Source organism: Scyliorhinus torazame, chromosome X, assembly GCF_047496885.1.
Source record: "Scyliorhinus torazame isolate Kashiwa2021f chromosome X, sScyTor2.1, whole genome shotgun sequence".
NCBI lineage: Eukaryota > Metazoa > Chordata > Chondrichthyes > Carcharhiniformes > Scyliorhinidae > Scyliorhinus > Scyliorhinus torazame.
In genome coordinates, this window is record NC_092738.1 from 25,207,019 (window position 1) to 25,233,599 (window position 26,581).

The 26,581-nt window shown below is 46.8% G+C and overlaps 1 protein-coding gene across 3 annotated transcripts in view; it reads left to right on the forward strand.

The window, feature by feature from the left end:
• LOC140405419 (5'-AMP-activated protein kinase subunit gamma-1) overlaps nucleotides 1-26,581 on the forward strand; it is a 90,214-nt gene that overhangs the window by 36,298 nt on the left and 27,335 nt on the right. For 2 of the 3 annotated variants that reach the window (XM_072493815.1, XM_072493816.1), the window contains exons 2-3: nucleotides 13,115-13,163; nucleotides 23,251-23,357. In XM_072493815.1, the coding sequence (XP_072349916.1) occupies nucleotides 13,115-13,163; nucleotides 23,251-23,357 (156 nt within the window). The remainder of the gene's footprint in view (nucleotides 1-13,114; nucleotides 13,164-23,250; nucleotides 23,358-26,581) is intronic. The other variant, XM_072493817.1, reaches the window with a different exon arrangement.

Consider the following 26,581-nt stretch of genomic DNA (forward strand, 5'->3'; position numbering starts at 1 on the left):
AGCCACAGAAACCAAGGGAAGAGTGTGCTAATAGCGACAGAAACCAAGGGAAGAGTGTGCTCATAGCCACAGAAACCAAGGGAAGAGTGTGCCAATAGCCACAGAAACCAAGGGAAGAGTGTGCTAATGGCCACAGAAACCAAGGGAAGAGAGTGCCAATAGCCACAGAAACCAAGGGAAGAGAGTGCCAATAGCCACAGAAACCAAGGGAAGAGAGTGCTAATAGCCACAGAAACCAAGGGAAGAGAGTGCTAATGGCCACAGAAACCAAGGGAAGAGTGTGCTAATAGCCACAGAAACCAAGGGAAGAGAGTGCCAATAGCCACAGAAACCAAGGGAAGAGAGTGCTAATAGCCACAGAAACCAAGGGAAGAGAGTGCCAATAGCCACAGAAACCAAGGGAAGAGAGTGCCAATAGCCACAGAAACCAAGGGAAGAGAGTGCTAATAGCCACAGAAACCAAGGGAAGAGAGTGCTAATGGCCACAGAAACCAAGGGAAGAGTGTGCTAATAGCCACAGAAACCATGGGAAGAGAGTGCTAATAGCCACAGAAACCAAGGGAAGAGAGTACCAATAGCCACAGAAACCAAGGGAAGAGAGTGCTAATAGCCACAGAAACCAAGGGAAGAGAGTGCTAATAGCCAAAGAAACCAAGGGAAGAGAGTGCTAATAGCCACAGAAACCAAGGGAAGAGAGTACCAATAGCCACAGAAACCAAGGGAAGAGAGTGCTAATAGCCACAGAAACCAAGGGAAGAGAGTGCTAATAGCCAAAGAAACCAAGGGAAGAGAGTGCTAATAGCCACAGAAACCAAGGGAAGAGAGTGCTAATAGCCACAGAAACCAAGGAATGAGTGTGCTAATGGCCACAGAAACCAAGGGAAGAGAGTGCTAATAGCCACAGAAACCAAGAGAAGAGAGTGCTAATAGCCACAGAAACCAAGGGATGAGTGTGCTAATAGCCACAGAAACCAAGGGAAGAGAGTGCTAATGGCCACAGAAACCAAGGGAAGAGTGTGCTAATAGCCACAGAAACCAAGGGAAGAGAGTGCTAATAGCCACAGAAACCAAGGGAAGAGAGTGCTAATAGCCACAGAAACCAAGGGAAGAGAGTGCTAACAGCCACAGAAATCAAGGGAAGAGAGTGCCAATCGCCACAGAAATCAAGGGAAGAGAGTGCTAATAGCCACAGAAATCAAGGGAAGAGTGTGCTAACAGCCACAGAAATAAAGGGAAGAGAGTGCCAATAGCCACAGAAACCAAGGGAAGAGAGTGCCAATAGCCACAGAAACCAAGGGAAGAGAGTGCTAATAGCCACAGAAACCAAGGGAAGAGAGTGCTTATAGCCACAGAAACCAAGGGAAGAGAGTGCCAATAGCCACAGAAATCAAGGGAAGAGAGTGCTAATAGCCACAGAAATCAAGGGAAGAGTGTGCTAACAGCCACAGAAATAAAGGGAAGAGAGTGCCAATAGCCACAGAAACCAAGGGAAGAGAGTGCCAATAGCCACAGAAACCAAGGGAAGAGAGTGCTAATAGCCACAGAAACCAAGGGAAGAGAGTGCTTATAGCCACAGAAACCAAGGGAAGAGAGTGCCAATAGCCACAGAAACCAAGGGAAGAGAGTGCCAATAGCCACAGAAACCAAGGGAAGAGAGTGCTAATAGCCACAGAAACCAAGGGAAGAGAGTGCTTATAGCCACAGAAACCAAGGGAAGAGAGTGCCAATAGCCACAGAAACCAAGGAAAGAGAGTGCTAATAGCCACAGAAACCAAGGGATGAGTGTGCTAATAGCCACAGAAACCAAGGGAAGAGTGAGCTAATAGCCACAGAAACCAAGGGAAGAGTGTGCTAATGGCCACAGAAACCAAGGGAAGAGTGTGCTAATAGCCACAGAAACCAAGGGAAGAGAGTGCTAATAGCCACAGAAACCAAGGGAAGAGAGTGCTAATAGCCACAGAAACCAAGGGAAGAGAGTGCTAATAGCCACAGAAATCAAGGGAAGAGAGTGCCAATAGCCACAGAAATCAAGGGAAGAGAGTGCTAATAGCCACAGAAATCAAGGGAAGAGAGTGCCAATAGCCACAGAAACCAAGGGAAGAGAGTGCCAATAGCCACAGAAACCAAGGGAAGAGAGTGCCAATAGCCACAGAAACCAAGGGAAGAGAGTGCCAATAGCCACAGAAACCAAGGGAAGAGAGTGCCAATAGCCACAGAAACCAAGGGAAGAGAGTGTTAATAGCCACAGAAACTAAGGGAAGAGAGTGCTCATTGCCACAGAAACCAAGGGAAGAGAGTGCTAATAGCCACAGAAACCAAGGGAAGAGAGTGCCAATAGCCACAGAAACCAAGGGAAGAGAGTGCCAATAGCCACAGAAACCAAGGGAAGAGAGTGCTAATAGCCACAGAAACCAAGGGATGAGTGTGCTCATAGCCACAGAAACCAAGGGAAGAGTGTGCTAATAGCCACAGAAACCAAGGGAAGAGAGTGCCAATAGCCACAGAAACCAAGGGAAGAGAGTGCTAATAGCCACAGAAACCAAGGGAAGAGAGTGCTAATAGCCACAGAAACCAAGGGAAGAGAGTGCCAATAGCCACAGAAACCAAGGGAAGAGAGTGCCAATAGCCACTGAAACCAAGGGAAGAGAGTGCCAATAGCCACAGAAACCAAGGGAAGAGAGTGCTAATAGCCACAGAAACCAAGGAAAGAGAGTGCTAATAGCCACAGAAACCAAGGGAAGAGAGTGCCAATAGCCACAGAAACCAAGGAAAGAGAGTGCTAATAGCCACAGAAACCAAGGGATGAGTGTGCTCATAGCCACAGAAACCAAGGGAAGAGTGTGCTAATAGCCACAGAAACCAAGGGAAGAGAGTGCCAATAGCCACAGAAACCAAGGGAAGAGAGTGCCAATAGCCACAGAAACCAAGGGAAGAGAGTGCCAATAGCCACAGAAACCAAGGGAAGAGAGTGCTAATAGCCACAGAAACCAAGGGAAGAGAGTGCTAATAGCCACAGAAACCAAGGGAAGAGAGTGCCAATAGCCACAGAAACCAAGGAAAGAGAGTGCTAATAGCCACAGAAACCAAGGGATGAGTGTGCTCATAGCCACAGAAACCAAGGGAAGAGTGTGCTCATAGCCACAGAAGCCAAGGGAAGAGAGTGCTAATAGCCACAGAAACCAAGGGAAGACTGTGCTAAAAGCCACAGAAACCAAGGGAAGAGAGTGCTAATAGCCACAGAAACCAAGGGAAGAGAGTGCTAATAGCCACAGAAACCAAGGGAAGAGTGTGCTAATAGCCACAGAAACCAAGGGAAGAGAGTGCTAATAGCCACAGAAACCAAGGGAAGACTGTGCTAATAGCCACAGAAACCATGGGAAGAGAGTGCTCACAGCCACAGAAACCAAGGGAAGAGAGTGCCAATAGCCACAGAAACCAAGGGAAGAGAGTGCCAATAGCCACAGAAACCAAGGGAAGAGAGTGCCAATAGCCACAGAAACCAAGGGAAGAGTGTGCTAATAGCCACAGAAGCCAAGGGAAGAGAGTGCTAATAGCCACAGAAACCAAGGGAAGACTGTGCTAAAAGCCACAGAAACCAAGGGAAGAGAGTGCTAATAGCCACAGAAACCAAGGGAAGAGAGTGCTAATAGCCACAGAAACCAAGGGAAGAGTGTGCTAATAGCCACAGAAACCAAGGGAAGAGAGTGCTAATAGCCACAGAAACCAAGGGAAGACTGTGCTAATAGCCACAGAAACCATGGGAAGAGAGTGCTCACAGCCACAGAAACCAAGGGAAGAGAGTGCCAATAGCCACAGAAACCAAGGGAAGAGAGTGCCAATAGCCACAGAAACCAAGGGAAGAGAGTGCCAATAGCCACAGAAACCAAGGGAAGAGTGTGCTCATAGCCACAGAAACCAAGGGAAGAGTGTGCTAATGGCCACAGAAACCAAGGGAAGAGTGTGCTAATAGCCACAGAAACCAAGGGAAGAGTGTGCTAATAGCCACAGAAACCAAGGGAAGAGTGTGCTAATAGCCACAGAAACCAAGGGAAGAGTGTGCTAATAGCCACAGAAACCAAGGGAAGAGTGTGCTAATAGCCACAGAAACCAAGGGAAGAGAGTGCTAATAGCCACAGAAACCAAGGGAAGAGAGTGCTCATGGCCAACAAAACCAAGGGAAGAGAGTGCTAATAGCCACAGAAGCCAAGGGAAGAGAGTGCTAATAGCCACAGAAACCAAGGGAAGAGTGTGCTAATAGCCACAGAAACCAAGGGAAGAGAGTGCTAATAGCCACAGAAACCAAGGGAAGAGAGTGCTAATGGCCACAGAAACCAAGGGAAGAGAGTGCTAATAGCCACAGAAACCAAGGGAAGAGAGTGCCAATAGCCACAGAAACCAAGGAAAGAGAGTGCCAATAGCCACAGAAACCAAGGGAAGAGAGTGCCAATAGCCACAGAAACCAAGGGAAGAGAGTGCCAATAGCCACAGAAACCAAGGGAAGAGAGTGCCAATAGCCACAGAAACCAAGGGAAGAGAGTGTTAATAGCCACAGAAACTAAGGGAAGAGAGTGCTCATTGCCACAGAAACCAAGGGAAGAGAGTGCTAATAGCCACAGAAACCAAGGGAAGAGAGTGCCAATAGCCACAGAAACCAAGGGAAGAGAGTGCCAATAGCCACAGAAACCAAGGGAAGAGAGTGCTAATAGCCACAGAAACCAAGGGATGAGTGTGCTCATAGCCACAGAAACCAAGGGAAGAGTGTGCTAATAGCCACAGAAACCAAGGGAAGAGAGTGCCAATAGCCACAGAAACCAAGGGAAGAGAGTGCTAATAGCCACAGAAACCAAGGGAAGAGAGTGCTAATAGCCACAGAAACCAAGGGAAGAGAGTGCCAATAGCCACAGAAACCAAGGGAAGAGAGTGCCAATAGCCACTGAAACCAAGGGAAGAGAGTGCCAATAGCCACAGAAACCAAGGGAAGAGAGTGCTAATAGCCACAGAAACCAAGGAAAGAGAGTGCTAATAGCCACAGAAACCAAGGGAAGAGAGTGCCAATAGCCACAGAAACCAAGGAAAGAGAGTGCTAATAGCCACAGAAACCAAGGGATGAGTGTGCTCATAGCCACAGAAACCAAGGGAAGAGTGTGCTAATAGCCACAGAAACCAAGGGAAGAGAGTGCCAACAGCCACAGAAACCAAGGGAAGAGAGTGCCAATAGCCACAGAAACCAAGGGAAGAGAGTGCCAATAGCCACAGAAACCAAGGGAAGAGAGTGCTAATAGCCACAGAAACCAAGGGAAGAGAGTGCTAATAGCCACAGAAACCAAGGGAAGAGAGTGCCAATAGCCACAGAAACCAAGGAAAGAGAGTGCTAATAGCCACAGAAACCAAGGGATGAGTGTGCTCATAGCCACAGAAACCAAGGGAAGAGTGTGCTAATAGCCACAGAAGCCAAGGGAAGAGAGTGCTAATAGCCACAGAAACCAAGGGAAGACTGTGCTAAAAGCCACAGAAACCAAGGGAAGAGAGTGCTAATAGCCACAGAAACCAAGGGAAGAGAGTGCTAATAGCCACAGAAACCAAGGGAAGAGTGTGCTAATAGCCACAGAAACCAAGGGAAGAGAGTGCTAATAGCCACAGAAACCAAGGGAAGACTGTGCTAATAGCCACAGAAACCATGGGAAGAGAGTGCTCACAGCCACAGAAACCAAGGGAAGAGAGTGCCAATAGCCACAGAAACCAAGGGAAGAGAGTGCCAATAGCCACAGAAACCAAGGGAAGAGAGTGCCAATAGCCACAGAAACCAAGGGAAGAGTGTGCTCATAGCCACAGAAACCAAGGGAAGAGTGTGCTAATGGCCACAGAAACCAAGGGAAGAGTGTGCTAATAGCCACAGAAACCAAGGGAAGAGTGTGCTAATAGCCACAGAAACCAAGGGAAGAGTGTGCTAATAGCCACAGAAACCAAGGGAAGAGTGTGCTAATAGCCACAGAAACCAAGGGAAGAGTGTGCTAATAGCCACAGAAACCAAGGGAAGAGAGTGCTAATAGCCACAGAAACCAAGGGAAGAGAGTGCTCATGGCCAACAAAACCAAGGGAAGAGAGTGCTAATAGCCACAGAAGCCAAGGGAAGAGAGTGCTAATAGCCACAGAAACCAAGGGAAGAGTGTGCTAATAGCCACAGAAACCAAGGGAAGAGAGTGCTAATAGCCACAGAAACCAAGGGAAGAGAGTGCTAATGGCCACAGAAACCAAGGGAAGAGAGTGCTAATAGCCACAGAAACCAAGGGAAGAGAGTGCCAATAGCCACAGAAACCAAGGAAAGAGAGTGCTAATAGCCACAGAAACCAAGGGATGAGTGTGCTCATAGCCACAGAAACCAAGGGAAGAGTGTGCTAATAGCCACAGAAGCCAAGGGAAGAGAGTGCTAATAGCCACAGAAACCAAGGGAAGACTGTGCTAAAAGCCACAGAAACCAAGGGAAGAGAGTGCTAATAGCCACAGAAACCAAGGGAAGAGAGTGCTAATAGCCACAGAAACCAAGGGAAGACTGTGCTAATAGCCACAGAAACCATGGGAAGAGAGTGCTCACAGCCACAGAAACCAAGGGAAGAGAGTGCCAATAGCCACAGAAACCAAGGGAAGAGAGTGCTAACAGCCACAGAAACCAAGGGAAGAGAGTGCCAATAGCCACAGAAACCAAGGGAAGAGTGTGCTAAAAGCCACAGAAACCAAGGGAAGAGAGTGCTAATAGCCACAGAAACCAAGGGAAGAGAGTGCTAATAGCCACAGAAACCAAGGGAAGAGAGTGCCAATAGCCACAGAAACCAAGGGAAGAGAGTGCTAATAGCCACAGAAACCAAGGGAAGAGAGTGCCAATAGCCACAGAAACCAAGGGAAGAGAGTGCTAATAGCCACAGAAACCAAGGGAAGAGTGTGCTAATAGCCACAGAAACCAAGGGAAGAGAGTGCTAATAGCCACAGAAACCAAGGGAAGAGAGTGCTAATAGCCACAGAAACCAAGGGAAGAGAGTGCTAATAGCCACAGAAACCAAGGGAAGAGTGTGCTAATAGCCACAGAAACCAAGGGAAGAGAGTGCTAATAGCCACAGAAAACAAGGGAAGACTGTGCTAATAGCCACAGAAACCATGGGAAGAGAGTGCTCACAGCCACAGAAACCAAGGGAAGAGAGTGCCAATAGCCACAGAAACCAAGGGAAGAGAGTGCTAACAGCCACAGAAACCAAGGGAAGAGAGTGCCAATAGCCACAGAAACCAAGGGAAGAGAGTGCTAATAGCCACAGAAACCAAGGGAAGAGTGTGCTAATAGCCACAGAAACCAAGGGAAGAGTGTGCTAATGGCCACAGAAACCAAGGGAAGAGAGTGCTAATAGCCACAGAAACCAAGGGAAGAGTGTGCTCATGGCCAACGAAACCAAGGGAAGAGAGTGCTAATAGCCACAGAAACCAAGGGAAGAGAGTGCTAATAGCCACAGAAACCAAGGGAAGAGAGTGCTAATAGCCACAGAAACCAAGGGAAGAGTGTGCTCATGGCCAACGAAACCAAGGGAAGAGAGTGCCAATAGCCACAGAAACCAAGGGAAGAGAGTGCTAATAGCCACAGAAACCAAGGGAAGAGAGTGCTAATAGCCACAGAAACCAAGGGAAGAGAGTGCTAATAGCCACAGAAACCAAGGGAAGACTGTGCTAATAGCCACAGAAACCATGGGAAGAGAGTGTTCACAGCCACAGAAACCAAGGGAAGAGAGTGCCAATAGCCACAGAAACCAAGGGAAGAGAGTGCTAACAGCCACAGAAACCAAGGGAAGAGAGTGCCAATAGCCACAGAAACCAAGGGAAGAGAGTGCTAATAGCCACAGAAACCAAGGGAAGAGTGTGCTAATAGCCACAGAAACCAAGGGAAGAGTGTGCTAATGGCCACAGAAACCAAGGGAAGAGTGTGCTAATAGCCACAGAAACCAAGGGAAGAGTGTGCTCATGGCCAACAAAACCAAGGGAAGAGTGTGCTAATAGCAGTCCCCAGAGAGAATAAATGGTGTGAAAGGCCAAACAGCAAAGAAACTAAAATCAGAGGGTAAACTGTGACAGATGTAGACGTGGGGGGAGGGGGGGACATGAGTGGGAGAGGTAAAATGAGAAAAGGGGGAAGCAAAGGGGAGAAAAGGTAAGGAAAGAGGGGATAAGATAGGGGAAAGAATGGGGGGGGGGGAATATATATAAACAAAGACAAGAAATAAATAAAAGGTAATAGACAGTTAAAATGAAATGGGATGAAAACAAATGGGTTGAGGTGGGGTAGAGCTGATCATCTGAAGTTGTTGAATTCGATGTTGAGACCGGAAGGCTGTAGCGTGCCTAACCGGAAGATGAGATGTTGTTCCTCCAGTTTGCGTTGAGCTTCTCTGGAACATTGCAGCTGGCCAGCGACAGACGTGGGCATGGGAGCAGGGTCTTGTGTTAAAGTATACTTTTGTATTTTGTTGATTGGATCAGGACAATTTTCTCAGTAGTGTATAGGCAGGAACTAACGCCATAGGCAGGAAGGGGCATGAGGCCCTGCAGCAGGAGTTCAGGGAACTAGGCAGAAAGTTAAAAGACAGGACCTCTAGGGATGTAATCTTGGGATTACTCCCTGTGCCACGTGCCAGTGAGGCTCGAAATAGGAAGATCGAGAAGCTAAACACGTGCTAAACAGCTGGTGTAGGAGGGAGGGTTTCAGTTATCTGGACCACTGGGAGCTCTTCTGGGGCAGGTGTGACCTGTATAAGAAGGACGGGTTGCATCTAAACCTGGCCGCGAGGTTTGCTAGTGTCACACGGGAGAGTTTAAACTAGTATGGCAGGGGGGTGGGCACGGGAGCAATAGGTCAGAAGGTGCGAGCATTGAGGGAGAACTAGGGAATAGGGCCAGTATAGCTCTGAGACACAGCAGACAGGGCGATGTTGCTGAAAACAGCGGGACTGGTGGCCTGAAGTGCATATGTTTTAATGCAAGAAGTATAACAGGTAAGGCAGATGAACTTAGAGCTTGGATTAGTACTTGGAACTATGATGTTGTTGCCATTACAGAGACCTGGTTGAGGGAAGGACAGGCTTGGCAGCTAAACGTTCCAGGATTTAGATGTTTCAGGCGCAATAGGGAGGGATGTAAAAGGGGTGGAGGAGTTGCGCTATTGGTTAGGGAGAATATCACAGCTATACTACGGGAGGACACCTCAGAGGGCAACGAGGTTATATGGGTAGAGATCAGGAATAAGAAGGGTGCAGTCACAATGTTGGGGGTTTACTACAGGCCACCCAACAGCCAGCGGGAGATGGAGGAGCAGACAGGTAGACAGATTTTGGAAAGGAATAAAAGCAACAGGGTTGTTGTGATGGGAGACTTTAACTTCCCCAATATTGACTGGGACTCACTTAGTGCTAGAGGCTTGGACGGGGCAGAGTTTGTAAGGAGCATCCAGGAGGGCTTCTTAAAACAATATGTAGATAGTCCAACTAGGGAAGGGGCTATACTGGACCTGGTATTGGGGAATGAGCCCGGCCAGGTGGTAGAAGTTTCAGTAGGGGAGCATTTCGGGAACAGTGACCACAATTCAGTAAGTTTTAAAGTGCTGGTGGACAAGTATAAGAGTGGTCCTCGGGTGAATGTGCTAAATTGGTGGAAGGCTAATTCTAACAATATTAGGCAGGAACTGAAGAACCTAGATTTTGGGCGGATGTTTGAGGGTAAATCAACATCTGACATGTGGGAGGCTTTCAAATGTCAGTTGAAAGGAATTCAGGACCGGCATGTTCCTGTGAGGAAGAAGGATAAATATGGCTAATTTCGGGAACCTTAGATAACGAGAGATATTGTAGGCCTCGTCAAGAAGAACAAGGAAGCATTTATAAGGGCTAGAAGGCTGGGAACAGACAAAGCCTGTGTGGAATATAAGAAAAGTAGGAAGGAACTTAAGCAAGGAGTCAGGAGGGCTAAAAGGGGTCACGAAAAGTCATTGGCAAATAGGGTTAAGGAAAATCCCGAGGCTTTTTACACATACATAAAAAGCAAGAGGGTAGCCAGGGAAAGGGTGGGCCCACTGAAGGACAGGCGAGGAAATCTATGTGTGGAGCTAGAGGAAATGGGCAAGGTACTAAATGAATACTTTGCATCAGTATTCACCAAAGAGAAGGAATTGGTGGATGTTGAGTCTGGAGAAGGGTGTGTAGATAGCCTGGGTCACATTGAGATCCAAAAAGACGAGGTGTTGGGCGTCTTGAAAAATATTAAGGTAGATAAGTCCCCACAGCCTGATGGGAGCTACCCTAGAATACTGAAGGAGGCGAGAGAGGAAATTGCTGAGGCCTTGACAGAAATCTTTGGATCCTCACTGTCTTCAGGTGATGTCCCGGAGGACTGGAGAATAGCCAATGTTGTTCCTTTGTTTAAGAAGGGTAGCAAGGATAATCCAGGGAACTACAGGCCGGTGAGCCTTACATCAGTACTGGAGAGAATTCTTCGAGACAGGATCTACTCCCATTTGGAAGCAAATGGACGTATCACGAGAGGCAGCATGGTTTTGTGAAGGGGAGGTCGTGTCTTGATACAGTTTTTCGAAGAGGTCACAAAGATGATTGATGCAGGTAGGGCAGTGGATGTTATCTATATGGACTTCAGTAAGGCCTTTGACAAGCTCCCTCATGAAATCACATGGGATCAGGGGTGAGCTGGCAAGATGGATACAGAACTGGCTAGGTCATAGAAGGCAGAGAGTAGCAATGGAAGGGTGCTTTTCTGATTGGAGCGCTGTGATTAGTGGGGTTCCGCAGGGATCCGTGCTGGGACCTTTGCTGTTTGTAGTATATAGAAATGATTTGGAGGAAAATGTAACTGGTCTGATTAGTAAGTTTGCAGACGACACAAAAGTTGGTGGATTTGCGGATAACGATGAGGACTGTCAGAGGATACAGCAGGATTTAGATTGTTTGGAGTCTTGGGTGGAGAGATGGCAGGTGGAGTTTAATCCGGACAAATGTGAGGTAATGCATTTTGGAAGGCCTGATGCAGGTAGGGAATATACAGTGAATGGTCGAACCCTCATGAGTATTGACAGTCAGAGAGATCTAGGTGTACAGGTCCACAGGTCACTGAAAGGGGCAACACAGGTGGAGAAGGTAGTCAAGAAGGCATACGGCATGCTTGCCTTCATTGGCCGGGGCATTGAGTATAAGAATTGGCAAGTCATGTTGCAGCTGTATAGAACCTTAGTTAGGCCACACTTGGAGTATAGTGTTCAATTCTGCTCGCCACACTACCAGAAGGATGTGGAGGCTTTAGAGAAGGTGCAGAAGAGATTTACCAGGATGTTGCCTGGTATGGAGGGCATTAGCTATGAGGAGTGGTTGAATAAACTCTGTTTGTTCTCACTGGAACGACGGAGTTGAGGGGCGACCTGATAGAGGTCTACAAAATTATGAAGGGCATAGACAGAGTGGATAGTCAGAGGATTTTCCCAGGGTAGAGGGGTCAATTACTAGGGAGCATAGGTTTAAGGTGCGAGGGGCAAGGTTTAGAGGAGATGTACGAGGCAAGATTTTTTACACAGGGTAGTGGGTGCCTGGAACTCGCTGCCGGAGGAGGTGGTGGAAGCAGGGACGATAGTGACATTTAAGGGGCATCTTGACAAATACATGAATAGGATGGGAATAGAGGGATACGGACCCCCGGAAGTGCAGAAGATTTTACTTTAGACGGGCAGCATGGTCGGCACAGGCTTGGAGGGCCGAAGGGCCAGTTCCTGTGCTGTACTTTTCTTTGTTTTTTGAAACCCCTAGTTGATGTCCGACATACCATACATTGCGATATATTGCAGAGTTTACAGAGCAGGTTGTTGGATGTGGATTGACCTGTAGCCTCCTCAGTGAGATGGGAGCCCTTAATACAAATATTTTTTTCCAGCTTTGTAGTCGAGCATCGAGGAAGAACTGCAGAATTGTAATGTTGAGTTCACGCCCTCATCAAATTGCCGGCACCATGAGTAATGCCAACGGATATGTGCTAGTACGCTGAAGGTCATGCAACTCCCGCTTGGAGGGCTGTAATTAGGGCAGCAACAAGCGCTAAGAACAAAGCAAAATGGCAACCCTGAGCCGCCAATCTAACCAAATCCCATCTGCTTTGCTTTCACTTGATCACCAGTTACAGATCAATAGAAAAGCAGCGTTTGTAAACCTGGTGCAAAACTGGTCATGCTACGCATCAATGTAAACTTTCATTGTTACACATGGCTCAATTAATGGTGATTGGGAGGGTGTGTTGCTGATGCATTTCCTCGTAACTGACTGACCTGTTGATTTCCATCATTGTGTTGTTTCATTAACTTCCATGTTTAACTCGTAAACCAAGCATCATTGCTATCTTTTTTGTGTGTTTGTGATTGTGTTTTGACTGCTTCAAATGCAAACCCAGCTCTGTGAAGGCACTTGCAATCCTTGTGCTGTCTCTTGAATACTCACTGATTTTCCCATTCCACTTTCAATTTCTTTCCAGTGTTTTGATCTCGATTGATATCACTGGCCGGAGATTTGAGCTTCTGGGATGCACTTCCCTGGAATGTGCAGCAACTCGAGGACTTAAGCACAGACCACCGCTTTTTCCTTCATTCTCTGTTGCTTGCAGCTGCCTTGCCTGCGCAATTGATTCAGGCTGAAGTCGCTCCAGCCTTGCTTAAACAAAATCCAAACTCTCCCAAACTGATGCAGTGAGCTCAGTGCGTTGTACCCTCTGCCTTGTGCCAGCTCAGGTTCCTGCTCCAGCTTCTAGCCTCGCAAAAAGCATTGAGCACGGAGACCCGCAGTTGGGAAGGTATTCCATTCGTGAATCCTATCTTTTTAAACAGTTCTTGCACCAGTTCAAACAGAATATTGTCCCTCCACTCGTGACTGTAGGTAGGGCATTTGTACCCAGATGACCGTTCAGGTAGATATCCATAATCTTTGGTTATCCCAATAATGAGTTGTCAAAGCTAATAACATCGTCCCTTTTGAAGTATTCAGATTTTTGACAAAGTGCATTAACAAATAGTTTCATTATTTGTCTTTCCCTTTACCCACAGGCTATTGCTGTCTTCGAAGACTTGGACAAATTGAATTCTGCTGGAGATGGTATATTCATTTAAAGCCATTTTATTCTAAGGTTTCCTTCCACCCCATGTTGGCAGCTGTTTGCACTGCCCTGCACCCTCGGAGCACTGTTCAGCGGTCTAGCGCTTTATTTGGGAGGGGGTGGGAAGAATGCAACTGTGTCCATGTTATTTTCAGTGCTAGTTTAAACATCCCAGCAAAATGTGGATATCAAATTGGCTGCGAGGGGAATTAGTGGGGACTAGTTAATGGAGTTGGGGGCAATGGACAGAGTGGAGGGTCCTCGGGAGTGGTGCTGGGATCTCTACTGTTTCTGAACTAGATTGTAACAGTCGTAAGAGATGAGGGGAGCTGTTTAGTTAATTTCCCACAGCAGCTGACTGCCCCTCGAATGACTCCAGAGTTTTTGCCTCCGTTGCCCTACCCAGAGCCCATTTCAGGTGTTGCTCACTCTGTGAAGAAGTGTTAACTTGACATCAGTTGGTTAGGACCGCTTCTGCACTTGTGGTTCAGCCTGAAATAGTGCTCAGGGTGTACGATCTGCTGGTCACTTCCTTTCAAGTCTGAGGGATCCAAATGTTTCTAGCCTACCCCCGAACTGGGCGCTCTGTCATCAGGAGTCAGTCTTGTGGTCCTTCCCTTCAATGTTTCCAAGCTCGGATGTCTTGACTAGATTGAGCAGAATATTCAAGGTAGAGCATTGTGCAGCACAACGGTCACAGATCAGTTGTCGACAACCGTTACTTTTTTTTAACCTGAAGAGCCTTTTAAAAAAAAAAAAAGCCAAAATAAAAACTTTAGGGAGCCTCAAGACAAAATAAATTAAAGAATGGAGTAAAAGCAACCTTTAGGAAGAAAAAATAGTTTATCTAAAGAATATTATGCACTTACTTGATGCGGTTTTGTTTTAAATTGTCTCCATTTTTGACAATGACAGTTGACTTTCTTGGGGATTTCAATCCTGTATTTATAGGTTCGGCAAAAATCCGAGTTTTGCATCCCAAGAATTTGTGTCTCTCGCATATATGCTTGTTCAGATTTTATCCATTATCTATAACCATGGTTTGGCTAGACCACTGGAAAAGCTTTATTTAGCTCAATGGTGTTTTTCTAGGAAGATTGCAAATACATTGGAAGCAGTTTAGAGAAGGTTTACTGGGCTAAATCCAGGAGTGGGCGGGTTGTCTTATGAGGAAAGGTTGGAGAGGTTGGGTTTGTATCTGCTGGAGTTTAGAATCGTGAGAGGCGACTTGATTGAAACCTTTAAGATCTTCAGGGCTGAATGTGGAGAGGATGTTTCCTTTTGTGGGATAAGCTAGGACCAGAAGTCGCTGTTTAAAAATAAGGGGTTGCTCATTTCAGGCAGGGATGAGGAGAAATTATTTCTCAGAGGGTGGATAGCTTTTTTTTGAATATATTTTATTCCAAATATCAAATTCTTACATACAAAGGCTTTTTATCATACAAACAGTTGGTCATTTTTCTTTTAACAAGATAACAGCAATAGTCCTATATTCCCTATCCCCCCTCAGCCCCACTATCCTCCCTCCCTTATCCCCTCCCCCTCCTAACCCTCCCGCCCCATCCCCCTAACTGCTGGCCACAAACAGGCCCTTAAAGAAAGTGATGAACGACATCTACCTGGAATAGAACCTTTCCTCCGGCCCTCTCGGTATATTTAAACTTTTCCAATCGCAGGAGTTCTGCCAGCTCGAGGTCCTGGGTGGCATCGCCAATCTCCACCCAAGCAGGACCCGCCCCCCCGAGCCACCAAGGGGGCAAAGGCCAAGACGTTTCACCCCCACCCCTACCCTTTCAAGGAGCTTTGAGAAAACTTGGGACCTCAAAGATCGCCACCAGCAGACACGGCTCTAGTTTGATCCCAGCGATCTCTGACACGATCTCAAAAAGTGAGACCCAGAACCCAACTAACTTGGGGCAGGACCAGAACATGTGAGAGTGATTCGCAGGCCCCCCTGAACAACGCTCGCACCTGTCCTCCACCCCAGGGAAGAACCCACTCACACGCGTCTTAGTTAAGTGCACTCTATGTACTTTTAAATTGTATCAGGCTCAACCTAGCGCAGGAGGAGGTAAAGCTCACTCTATGCAGGATCACTCCACACCCCTCTCTCCAGCCCTAGGCCCAGCTCTAATTCCCACTCTCCCCCCTCTTCCAGTGATGGTTTCCCTGTCTCCAGGCGGGTAGATTCTTGATGAACAAGGGGGTGAAAGGCGGGGGTCAGCAGGAATGTAGAGCCGAGGTTACAATCCGATCAACCATGATCTGCAGCGTTCTGGGTAGTTTCAACTTTTAATTTATCTTTTTAAGGCCAAAATTGCTATCTATATGCTGAAATAATCCCCCCCCCCAAAAAAGCTATTTTTGAAGCCTGACTGTGGAGAGACTTTAATTTGCTGATTAGGTAAAGGACCAGCTCAGAAGGAAACTTGTACTTGGGTCGGGCATTTTCTTGACTTCATTTTTTTCAGCCTTTTTCATGTCAACTGTGATCCAACTGGAAAAGTTTGGGAGCCGCAAATGAGATGTTATAGAGCAGTGTGTGATTCAGGAGCCATGGGTTGGTGACTACTGCCTGTCGCAGCCTTATAATTTGCCAATAGACCTTAGCATTGCCCTTGCTTCGTATGCTGATTTGCAATGACTGGTTGCAGTCAATGTTTTTTTTTCAATTTAGAGTACCCAATTCATTTTTCCAATGAAGGGGCAATTTAGCATGGCCAATCCACCTACCCTGCGCATCTTTTAAAAAAAAAAAAAAAGTTTATTAAGAATTTTGTAACAAAATTTTCAACCTTACAAACAACCCCCCCCACCCTGTAACAAAAAGAAAGAGAGCTCGCATAGCAAGACATGAACATGGCAAATCAATATGATACAGAGCTTTGTACATTGGGTTCCTCCCGTACATGTCAGTTTTCCGGATCATTCATGTGTTTTCTTGCTCAAATGCCCCCCAGATAAACCCCCCCCCTCCCCCGGGCTACTAGGGACGCAAAGGCCAGAATGCCGGCCTCTTTCGCCTCCTGCACTCCCGGCTCGTCCACTACAAATAGTGCTAGCCCCCAGCTTGGCTTGACCCGGACTTTCACCACCTTAGATACAGTTCCCGCAACTCCCCTCCAGAACCCCTCCAGTGCCGGGCATGACCAAAACATATGGACATGGTTCGCCGGACTTCCTGAGCACCTCCCACATCTGTCCTCCACCCCAAAGAACCTCACCCCCGTCATATGCGCTCTGTGAACTACCTTAAATTGTATCAGGCTAAGCCTGGCACACGAGGAAGAGGAATTAACCCTACTTAGGGCATCAGCCCACAGCCCCTCCTCAATCTCCTCCCCCAGCTCCTCTTCCCATTTACCTTTCAGCTCCTCTACCAAAGCCTCCCCCTCTTCTTTCATCTCCTGTTATATCGCTGACACCTTGCCCTCCCCGACCCATACGCCCGAAATCACCCTGTCCTGAATCCCCTGTGCCGGGAGCAGCGGGAATTCCCTCACCTGCCGCCTCACAAACGCCCTCACTTGCATGTACCTGAAGGCATTTCCCGGGGGTAGTCCAAATTTCTCCTCCAGCGCCCCTAAGCTCGCAAAAGTCCCATCGATGAACAGGTCCCCCATTCTTCTAATCCCTGCCCGGTGCCAGCTCTGAAACCCCCCGTCCATCCTTCCTGGGACTAACTGATGATTATCCCTAATCGGGGACCACACCGAGGCTCCCATCGCTCCCCTGTGTCGTCTCCACTGCCCCCAGATCTTTAGCGTTACCCTGCACATCTTTGGGTTGTGGGGGCGAAACCCACGCAAACACGGGGAGAATGTGCAAACTCCACACGGACAGTGACCCAGAGCCGGGACCGAACCTGGGACCTCGGCGCCGTGAGACTGCAGTGCTACCACTGCGCCACCGTGCTGCCCCAGTTGCAGCCAATGTTGAAGCTACTATATGATCTCTTTTGGTCCTCCTTCCGATATAGTTTGCTACTATTCATTAGGTGCATCTGCCATGTTTACCTTCCACTCTGCAAGATCTTGGTATCTAGGGTTGCCAACTGTGATTAAATGTATTCCTGGACCAAACTTGCTTCATTATTATTGGGCGGCGAATGTGGACAAGGTACGGCGGTGGTGGGAAGGAGACGGGGTGGAGTGGGTTAGGATGGAGGAGGAATCTTGTAAGGGGTCTAGTTTGAGGGCTATGGTGACGGCAGCATTGCCAATGGCTCCGCGTAGGTATTCAGGGAGCCCAGTGGTGCAGTCCACGGTGAAGATATGGAATCAGCTGAGGAGGCATTTTAGGGTGGAAGGGATGTCGGTGCTAACGCCGCTGTGCGAGAATCATGGGTTTGAGCCGGGGGGGATGGATAGTGTATACAGGAGGTGGAGGGAAGTGGGGCTAGTCAAGGTGAGGGATTTGTATTTGGAGTGTTCGCCAGTCTGGAGGAGCTAAGGGAGAGGGTAGAGCTGCCGAGGGGTAGTGAGTTCAGGTATCTACAGGTTAGGGACTTTGCACAAAAGGTCTGGAAGGGGTTCCCTAGATTGCCGGGATACACCCTGCTGGAGCAACTGCTGCTTCCGGATGTGGAAGGGGAGGGAAGAATTGGGGATATACACAAGTGGCTGGGGGAGCAGGGAGGCGAGCGGGTGGTGAAGATCAAGGAGAAATGGGAAGCGGAGTTGGGAATGGAGATCGATTGGGGAGTATGGAGTGAGGCACTGCGAAGGGTAAACGGGACCTCCTCTTGTGCAAGGATGAGCCTGATACAGTTTAAGGTGGTGCACAGGGTGCATATGACTCGGGCGAGAATGAGTGGGTTCTTTCAGGGGGTAGCAGATGAGTGTGAGAGGTGTGGGCGGGGGCCAGCGAATCATGCGCACATGTTTTGGGGTTGTGAAAAATTGGGAAGATTCTGGGCGGGAGTGTTCGCTGTCTTAGCCAGGATAGTGGAGGAGGGAGTGGACCCGGACCCTTTGGTGGCAATATCTGGGGTTTCAGAGAAGCCGGAGCTCATGGAGAGGAGGAAGGCCGGTGTCTTGGCCTTCGCCTCTCTCTGATTGCACGGCGATGAATTTTGCTGGAATGGCGGTCGGCATCGCCACCGGGGGCAGCAGCATGGTTGGGTGATCTGTACGACTTCCTGCGGTTAGAGAAGATAAAGTATGAGTTAAGGGGCTCAGCAGGGGAGTTTGAGAAAAGGTGGGGGATGTTTGTGACCGTGTTTGAGGAGCTGTTTGTCGCGCGGGGGGGGGGGGGGGGGGGGGGGTGAAAAAGGAGAAAAATCTGTACAAACTATAGTTGATTGTTGAGAAGAATGTTTCCCGGGGTGTTTATTTGCTGTAACCTACTTTGATACAAGTTTGAATAAAATGTGTTTATTAAAAAAAATGTATTCCTGGAGGTTACATCACATGACCCCCCCAAGCCAACATAATTGGCCAACATATCCATCCTTGCGATGCACTACTTTCCTACGCCAATTGGAAGCAGAAAAGACTCAATAACCCCCACCTCCCCCCCCCCCCCCCCCTCATTTTCAATATTTTAAGATCTGATAAAGACAAATGTTCAAAGAAAGTGACACAAAAACAATCTTTTTTTTTTTTACATCCTGATGAATTTTCTCCACGATTGCACTTAGCGGTGTCTCGGATATTGATCTCCAATTCACGGAGACGCCCCGGCCAATCCTGGAGGGTTGGCAACCCCAGCTTGTATCCGGTTTGAATTTCATTTGTCATAGCTCTGCACACTTGTGCATCTTGTGTTTCTGTTTTGTAACTTTTTGGCTGCTCTGCCAGACTCGATTCCCTCCTCCTTCTCCCCCCCTCTCTCTCTCTCTCTCTCTCTCAACCATCAGCAAGGCATGAGCGCTGTGGACTGTCCTTTCTAAGCCTCTGCAGCCATCATTCAAACAGCGGCAAAGCAGCAAACAGGAATTGAGCGCAAATAGGACTGAGCTGTCTGGGTTTCGTGGACTGGATTGCTCGGACTCTGGGACCATGTGCCTCCCTGGTCACTGTTTGAACACCCCTAGAATTAATCACAGGACTTTTCCATTTCCACTTGGAATGCCGCTTCCTTCAAGGTTGGACAGGGCAGATTGGCCTCTCCGAATGGAGCCGGAGCAACACTGACGGCAAATCATTAATTGAGTTTCATGTTGGCAATGTTCAGATTTGTTCCCAATTAGTTCCACTATTTGACTTGGTATTGACGCTGGACATGTGGGTCTTCAGTCCTCTGGGCTCGTTCCATTGCCATTCTTGAACATCAGTATCACATTGGTTAATTTCCTATTCAGTGGGACTTTCTTTTCTTGATGACTGTCAGCACGTAATAGATTTCACTCCTGACCTGTTCCAAAGGATTAATTGCTTTTGCCCCTTGTGTCTCTCTTGGACCATCATGCAAGTCACATCACAGTCACCCCTCAGTGCCGTGAAGCTGAGTATCAGTTTACGATAGTAGTTTCCTCAACTTATGGTCATATGAGATCACCTGGGGTGTCACTGCTTTTACCTCCTTTATACTATCTGGCACACTTGCCTTTACTAAGTGGTTGTGTGCATTCTTCATCATGGCTTCACTGACGCAGTCAGAAAGTTGTTAAGAATTATGTACACTAGCTCAAATTCTAGACCACTTGGGCATCCCCAGTTTGCATTCAAGTTGGCTAAAATCCCTCATTAAAATTATTTTTCTATTTCCTTATCTCTCCATATTTCCGTTCATTTTGACCCAGCAGTCTGCAGCCAATCCTGGGAACTATCCTTGTTCCCGTCACACTCCATACTTTTATTGGAATGCTTAACCATGCCAATGAATCTACTTTCTTTACTTTCCAGGTGTGTCTGATGTCTGAGCTCTCCTCCACCTCCATCATTAAAAGTTAATCGTGTTTCTGAGTATTTGATGTATAATCATTCTCAATCACCACAGAAGCCTTGAGCTCAGACATTTTAATGTGCATGGTTTAGGATTTGTACATATATAAACTGTAGTTGGTTAAGTGGGTCTTCAACAGCATTCCTTCTTTATTTATCCTTTCTGCAATTTTCCTTTTTTTTTCTCGTTCTGGTTTCTCATCACTCCTTCTTAGTTTAGGTTTATATCCTCTTTGCACCTTGCAATCAATTCATTGCTTTTAAAAATCAGCCGTTGGTATGTACGCAAACGCAGCAGTCAACAGCAGTTTTATCCTCGCAGCAAGTTAAATGCATGATCAGTTAAATCTGTTTTGTTTCTTGCGATGGTGTTGAATGAGGGAGAAATGTTGATCAGGATTTTGCAGAAATTCCCTCCCATTCTTCCGACAATGCCCTGGAATATTTTAAGTCCAACTGAATAGGCAGGTGGGGCATCCATTCATTGTCTTATCCAAAAGACGTCACCTCTGACGATGTAATAATCCTTCAGCCCTGCACTGGGGGTGTTGGCCTAGACCCACAACCTGCTGACACTGGTCAGAGTTGGCCAACTAAGTCAAGCTGGTAACCCGCAAGGCTTCGCACTTAGTTTTAGAATGTAACTCCTCACGTTCTCTCTCTAAAACTTCTATCCTGAGGTGTGAACTGCATTCCAACAGTTTTTCTCCCTTTACAGAAGTTCACCGACTTGCTATATTTTGTCCCTTACCTGGTACCATTGAGCCAACACAGTGTTCAGGATACTTGGTCACCGATGCAAATCGGGCTGAATGTGCTCCTAATTCTGGGGTATCTCACTTTAACTCGTTTTCCTGGGTGGTGTCACTCATTCCCTTCTTGGTAATCTCTTGTTATCCTTCCTTGTACCCCTATACCTGTCCTCAGCTTCATGTATAAAAACAAAACTGTACACCGCTTGCACAAGACTGCACTCCCAGGTTTCTTCCTGTGCGGGTTTCTTCAGCCTCGCCCCTCTTTTGCCGTCACCGCCTTCCTCACTTTGTTTCACAGTTTTTCTGGGTGATTCGACCACCTTCTGGAATATAGCTGCCAGAAACCTCTTTGTGCATGTTGTGGAGTGGAGTCAGCTGATCATTGAGCTCAGCATTACTGTGTCCACTTTACTACATAATGTACATTTATACTGCTGGGTTCAACCCAATACAGGAACTCCCATATCATGGTGGCGCATACGCCAAAATACATCAAAGCGACCCAGATTTAGAAACTCAATAAAAGTTGGTTTCATCGCGCACACAAATCGGTTGGCAGAGTCTGATCAGGCAGCTGAGGAACCCCTGAAGACCCTGCCAAGTGGGCAGAAAAAATTCAATACAGATAAATGGGTGTTACACACAGTGAGGGACATTGTGCAGACCTTGCTGAGGGAAACGGCTGAGTGAGATCTAGAGAACGATCAATCATCGTAAAGCAGCAATAAGCAAATAAAGCGGAGCTATATTGGTGAATCAGCAGTCTACAAGTCCCCGGCATTGTGCTGTTTGTGGTATTGTGTACAGTGCTCTGGTCATGCCACATCTTCAGTATGTACTGGGGCACAAAGAAAACACCCAAATCTGGGGAACATTGCAGGCAGGGGCTATTCCCCTGGTGCCGGAGAATTGAATGCACTGTATGAGCAAAGATTCGAAAACCCTGGCTTCATTCCAGAAAAGAGTGGAGACCCTATAAAGGTATATAAGAAATTAAGTGGACCAGAAACGGTTAATCCTGCACTCTCTTTCGAAGTACATTATGACTGTAAGACAAGGGGACATGGGTCGAAACTGGTTTAAGAAAGAGCGTTTGGTGCTGATGTTGGGAAACCTTTACTGACGAAGTGGAAATACCTGGGGAAAACTCTGGAGTCTTTCAAGAGGCAGTTAAATGATGTGGAAGTTTCCATAGAAGGTCGGGTTGGTTGGGCCAAGTAGCCACACTCACTTTGAGACTATATTCGGAATTGGAAGCTTGCTGAAAGTAATGGGAAATGGCAGAAGATGCTGAAGACCCACTCGTAGAATTAAAAATGAGCTGTCAATTTGTAAAACTATCCATTTAGTTAAAATTGAATGAACTGTACACCCAGTGTGAAAGCTGTCATTGAAATCAGGACTTATGCAGCTTTCAAAAATATACATCTTGTGTTGTATATTATAAACTGCGTTGTATTAGCTACCCAATGTAAATTTTATGCTGAAGACCACTCCATAGCTCAGCACTTTTGTAATTTTCATAGTTCATGTGTCAGGTCATGCTCGCTTTTCAAAACACAAACAATTTTCTCATCTCTACTGCACGCTGAACAAAGCCATATCATTCTAGCGATCAGAAACAAAAGATCTAAATTTGTCTATTCAAATTGTTTCTGTGGCCACAAACATTGCCTGAAGACACATTTTCTATGCTGCAATGGTGTCATCGCTAATCTGTGGTGATTCCAATTTGCTTTTTTTCATGCTTTCTGACCACCTCTATATTTCTAGATAAACCAAAATGTAGATGAGTTGGGTGCAGTATTTTTTAAGTTGTCATTTTTTAAATCCCCCCCCCCCCCCCCATTCTTCTGAAAGGACGAGGTCTGAAATTACTTTTTTAATAAATTTAGAGTACCCAATTATTTTTTTCCAATTAAGGGGCAATTTATCGTGGCCAATCCACCTACCCTGCACATCTTTGGGTTGTGGGGGTGAAACCCACGCAGACACGGGGAGAATGTGCAAACTTCACACGGACAGTGACCCAGGGCCGGGATTGAACCTGGGACCTCGGCGCCATGAGGCAGCAGTGCTAATCACTGCGCCACCGTGCCATCCAGGTCCTAAATTACAACCAAATCCAAATCTACCCTTGCCCAGTGTCCGAACCTGCAATCTTTCCAACAGTAATCTGGAGTCCGAACTCTGTCATTGACAGAAACCTGGAAGCAGATTATCCATTCACCCTCTGAGCCAGAGAATGAGTTGATAGAGTCAAAGAGAAGAAAACTGAAGTTAAAGAACTAACATTTTTTGAAAAACATATTGCAGGAGCTTTTGTCTGTTAGAGCAGATTGTTTGCACAGCACCACTTTGATTCTAGCCAGTTCTGAACATTTGAAAGAAGTAATATCACGTTGAAGAAGCTGGACCTGTTAACACACTTTCTTTAATTGCAGTGAACGACTCCAACAGTGAGGTCTACACCCGCTTTATGAAGTCCCGCAGATGCTATGATCTTGTTCCCACCAGTTCCAAGCTTGTGGTATTTGACACTTCTCTCCAGGTAATGTAAGGGTGCAGAGTTGATGGTTTGCGCGTGTCGAACAATTGCAGTTATTCCTACTCGATGGAGCCTGTACGCGTACATTAGTCCCAAACTCAAAGTGCTGATATACCGAAGGCACTGCAGATAGCCTTTCTTATCCCGTGCTTCAACGTTTCCAAACACTTTGCAAATTTACAATTGACGACTTTGAGATAGACAAACCACTAATGCATAAAAAAACACCACAAACCTCAATAAGTTGAATGATCAGTTAATCTGTTTCTGATGATGTTACTCGAGGACAGAATATTGAGCACAGTAGCAGGAAAGTTCCCTGCTCTTTGAATGGTGCCACAGGATCTGGAGCACCCCCTGAATCTGGACAAGGCAGGCAAAGTCTTGATTTAACATGTTATCCAAGGGACCAGCACCCTAAAAATGTAGCTCTCTCTCAGTACTCCACTCGAGCGATCGCCTGAATGCATCCAAACTTTTGCGAGCTATATAGGTGTATATAATGGTGTTTTTGGACTGCAAATCAAGTTTACATTGATATTCTGACTTGTATTCGTATGCATTAAGTTGCTGAGATGAATACAATTTTGGCTGGGTTGCCTGGGTTTGAGGACTGCATGTGACCTGATTGCAGATTGGATGCTCTGAATCAAAGTTATGCACTCGAATCTTCGAGTCGGACTTGAATGCACAATCGTCTTTAACTGCAAGTTGAGAGCGATGCCAATTGAGCGAAGCTGTTATAGGATGTCGGACTTGTCGCTTATTGTTTAAAGCCCAGAAGTTCCCTCAAAAAGTCAAAGCTACTGTGTGCATTTGGTGTACTAATAGTCTGCCCCTTAAGCAAGTCATTAAGTTGGAGGATCAATTTACCGTGGGGAGTCACAACCATCTCTTTGAGTCAGACTCCAGGTTGGCAAAAGGCTGGAGAGCGTGTAAATTGACTTCCCACTTAGCTGACGAAATGGTTTGGGACGCTCTGAAGGGGCTAAACTCGGGTAATAAATTGAGATGCATATTGGGGAGAATTTTAACATCTAAAGATAATTGTCACATGACAGAGCTTTCATCCACACCTTCATTTTCTCCTTCGTTTGCTACTTTCCTAAGTAAAATTGGAGTTCTCAGGAGTTGAAAAGTTTGCCGAAAATGAGCCTGGTGGTCTTCTGTAGACACAAACGTTCATTGATAATAATTGTCAAAAAAATCAGCTTATTGTCTTTTTGATTGCCTACCCTCAAGAATAGAGCTTGCAATGTTGCCATGAAATTCCTTTTTAACTGGCCAAGGGGCAAAGTTGGTGGAATGTTAATGTGGAGAACATAATTAGATCTCATTTAATTGGATCAGTTGTTCTCCATGTTAATGGATCATATGAGCTGTGGTAGCATGACATCTTTAAGGTGGCGAGCCCCACTGACCATGTGACTGACTTTGAGCCAATCGCGCGGGAACACAGAAGCCCGAGCCAGTGGGGAGTTTGCACGGGAGCAGGACCCCGGGATGTGTTGCCAGGGAGACCTGTTGTATCGTGTTCTGTGCCTGTTATCTAACTGCCTTTGCCGTTCATCAATAAACCCCTTTGTTTATTCCTGGAAACCTCCAGTGTCTGTCTCGAGCCACCACACTAACGCTCTGCATAAGCGGGCTTTAAAAAAAATTTAAAGAGCACAATTATTTTTTTAGTCCAATTAAGGGGCAATTTAGTGTGCCCAATCCACCTACCCTGCACACTACCCTGGGTTGTGGGGGTGAGACCCACGCAAACACGGGGCGAATGTGCAAACTCCACATGGACAGTGACCTGGGGCCGGGATCGAACCCGGGTCCTCAGCGCCGTGAGGCCGCAGTGCTAACCACTGCCACCGTGCTGCCCCTCTGAATGATCAGTTCAATGATGTGACATTTCCTAGTTCCTTTATGAATAGTTCTGCACTCCTGAAGCCAGCGACCGTCTCTTGGGTATGTTCTGTGGATGTTCGCAGCTCTCCTGTGCATTGTCCAAAATGATCATTCCCATTTGTATATGATGCTATTCCACATTGGGAGGGGGCATCACAGTCTGGCTCCATCTAGTTATTGCCCAACACCTCCACAAGTGCGTTTTAAGCAAGGATCACTGGCTAGCAATCAGGTGTCAGAGTCTTGCCTGGCCTTTTATTTTTACCTCCATCATCCTGTGGATGTTGTGTCAAGTTGGATACTGTTGCCCTTGCTGATTTCAGCTAACCCTATCCAGACAAGGCATCAAAACCAGCACCTTCTATGTCTATGTGACTCAAGTACCAAGAGGACCCCAAGTTTTATTTTTAAATGACATATTTTAACTTTACTCCAGAGATGTAGGTGTCAGGCTTGTACATAATTATAGATTAGATACGCATTGCAGGCGATGGCAGGTTTCTGCATTGTGTGGGGCTTCCCGTTCACAATAGTTAATGTGGAAAAATGTGGGTGTGCTTCATGTGTGTGAGCACCAATAGAAGGTGTTGGTAGGTAATTCCGCTGTGCAAGGTCGCTATTAAATCCAAACTTGTTCTCTCCTGGTTTAAATAAGAACACTTTTCTAAGTAGCATTCACTTTTGTATGGCAAGGCTGCACCCCATGGCACGTTTCCCCAAAAAGTGAAGTTAAGAATTTGTCCTGTAAATGAGGAAGGTTGTCGCTGGGAATGGGAGTTTGCTGCCGTTTTGAATTCAACGTTCCCATTCAGCCCTCAAATTAGGTTCCGGGCTTGATGCAGATTACAGCTCCCGCTACACCAATCTGACCTCCAATCCCAATAGCCAGTGTCGGAGCACCCTCGTGCTCTGTGCCAATGTGACATTTCCACTTCCCCTAGCAGGCAAGCTTTCGAGGTGATCTTGAGTGAAATCAACTAGTAGAAGCAAATTGGCACAAAATGACTTCAGAGAGTTTACACCGGTGTGTGTACGCTGCAACTGACCTGGCTGAGTAATTTCGAGAATTACTTTCTGGGTTGCACACACAAAATAGCACCTGTTAAATGTCTAATCGGGTTACTTATTGACTTGGCTTCGGACAGTAAGGTGCGCAGCTCTGCGCATTTATGATTGAACTAAATTTGTCCATGGCTCTGTCACGTCCAGCCGTCGGGTGGAATGAAATGATCAGTCGAGGCTAGATCTCAACGCCGATCCCATTAGGAAGCATTGGGTTTTCTATGCCTGTGCCACTGCATGGCTGTCTGAATTTCCAGTCTTTG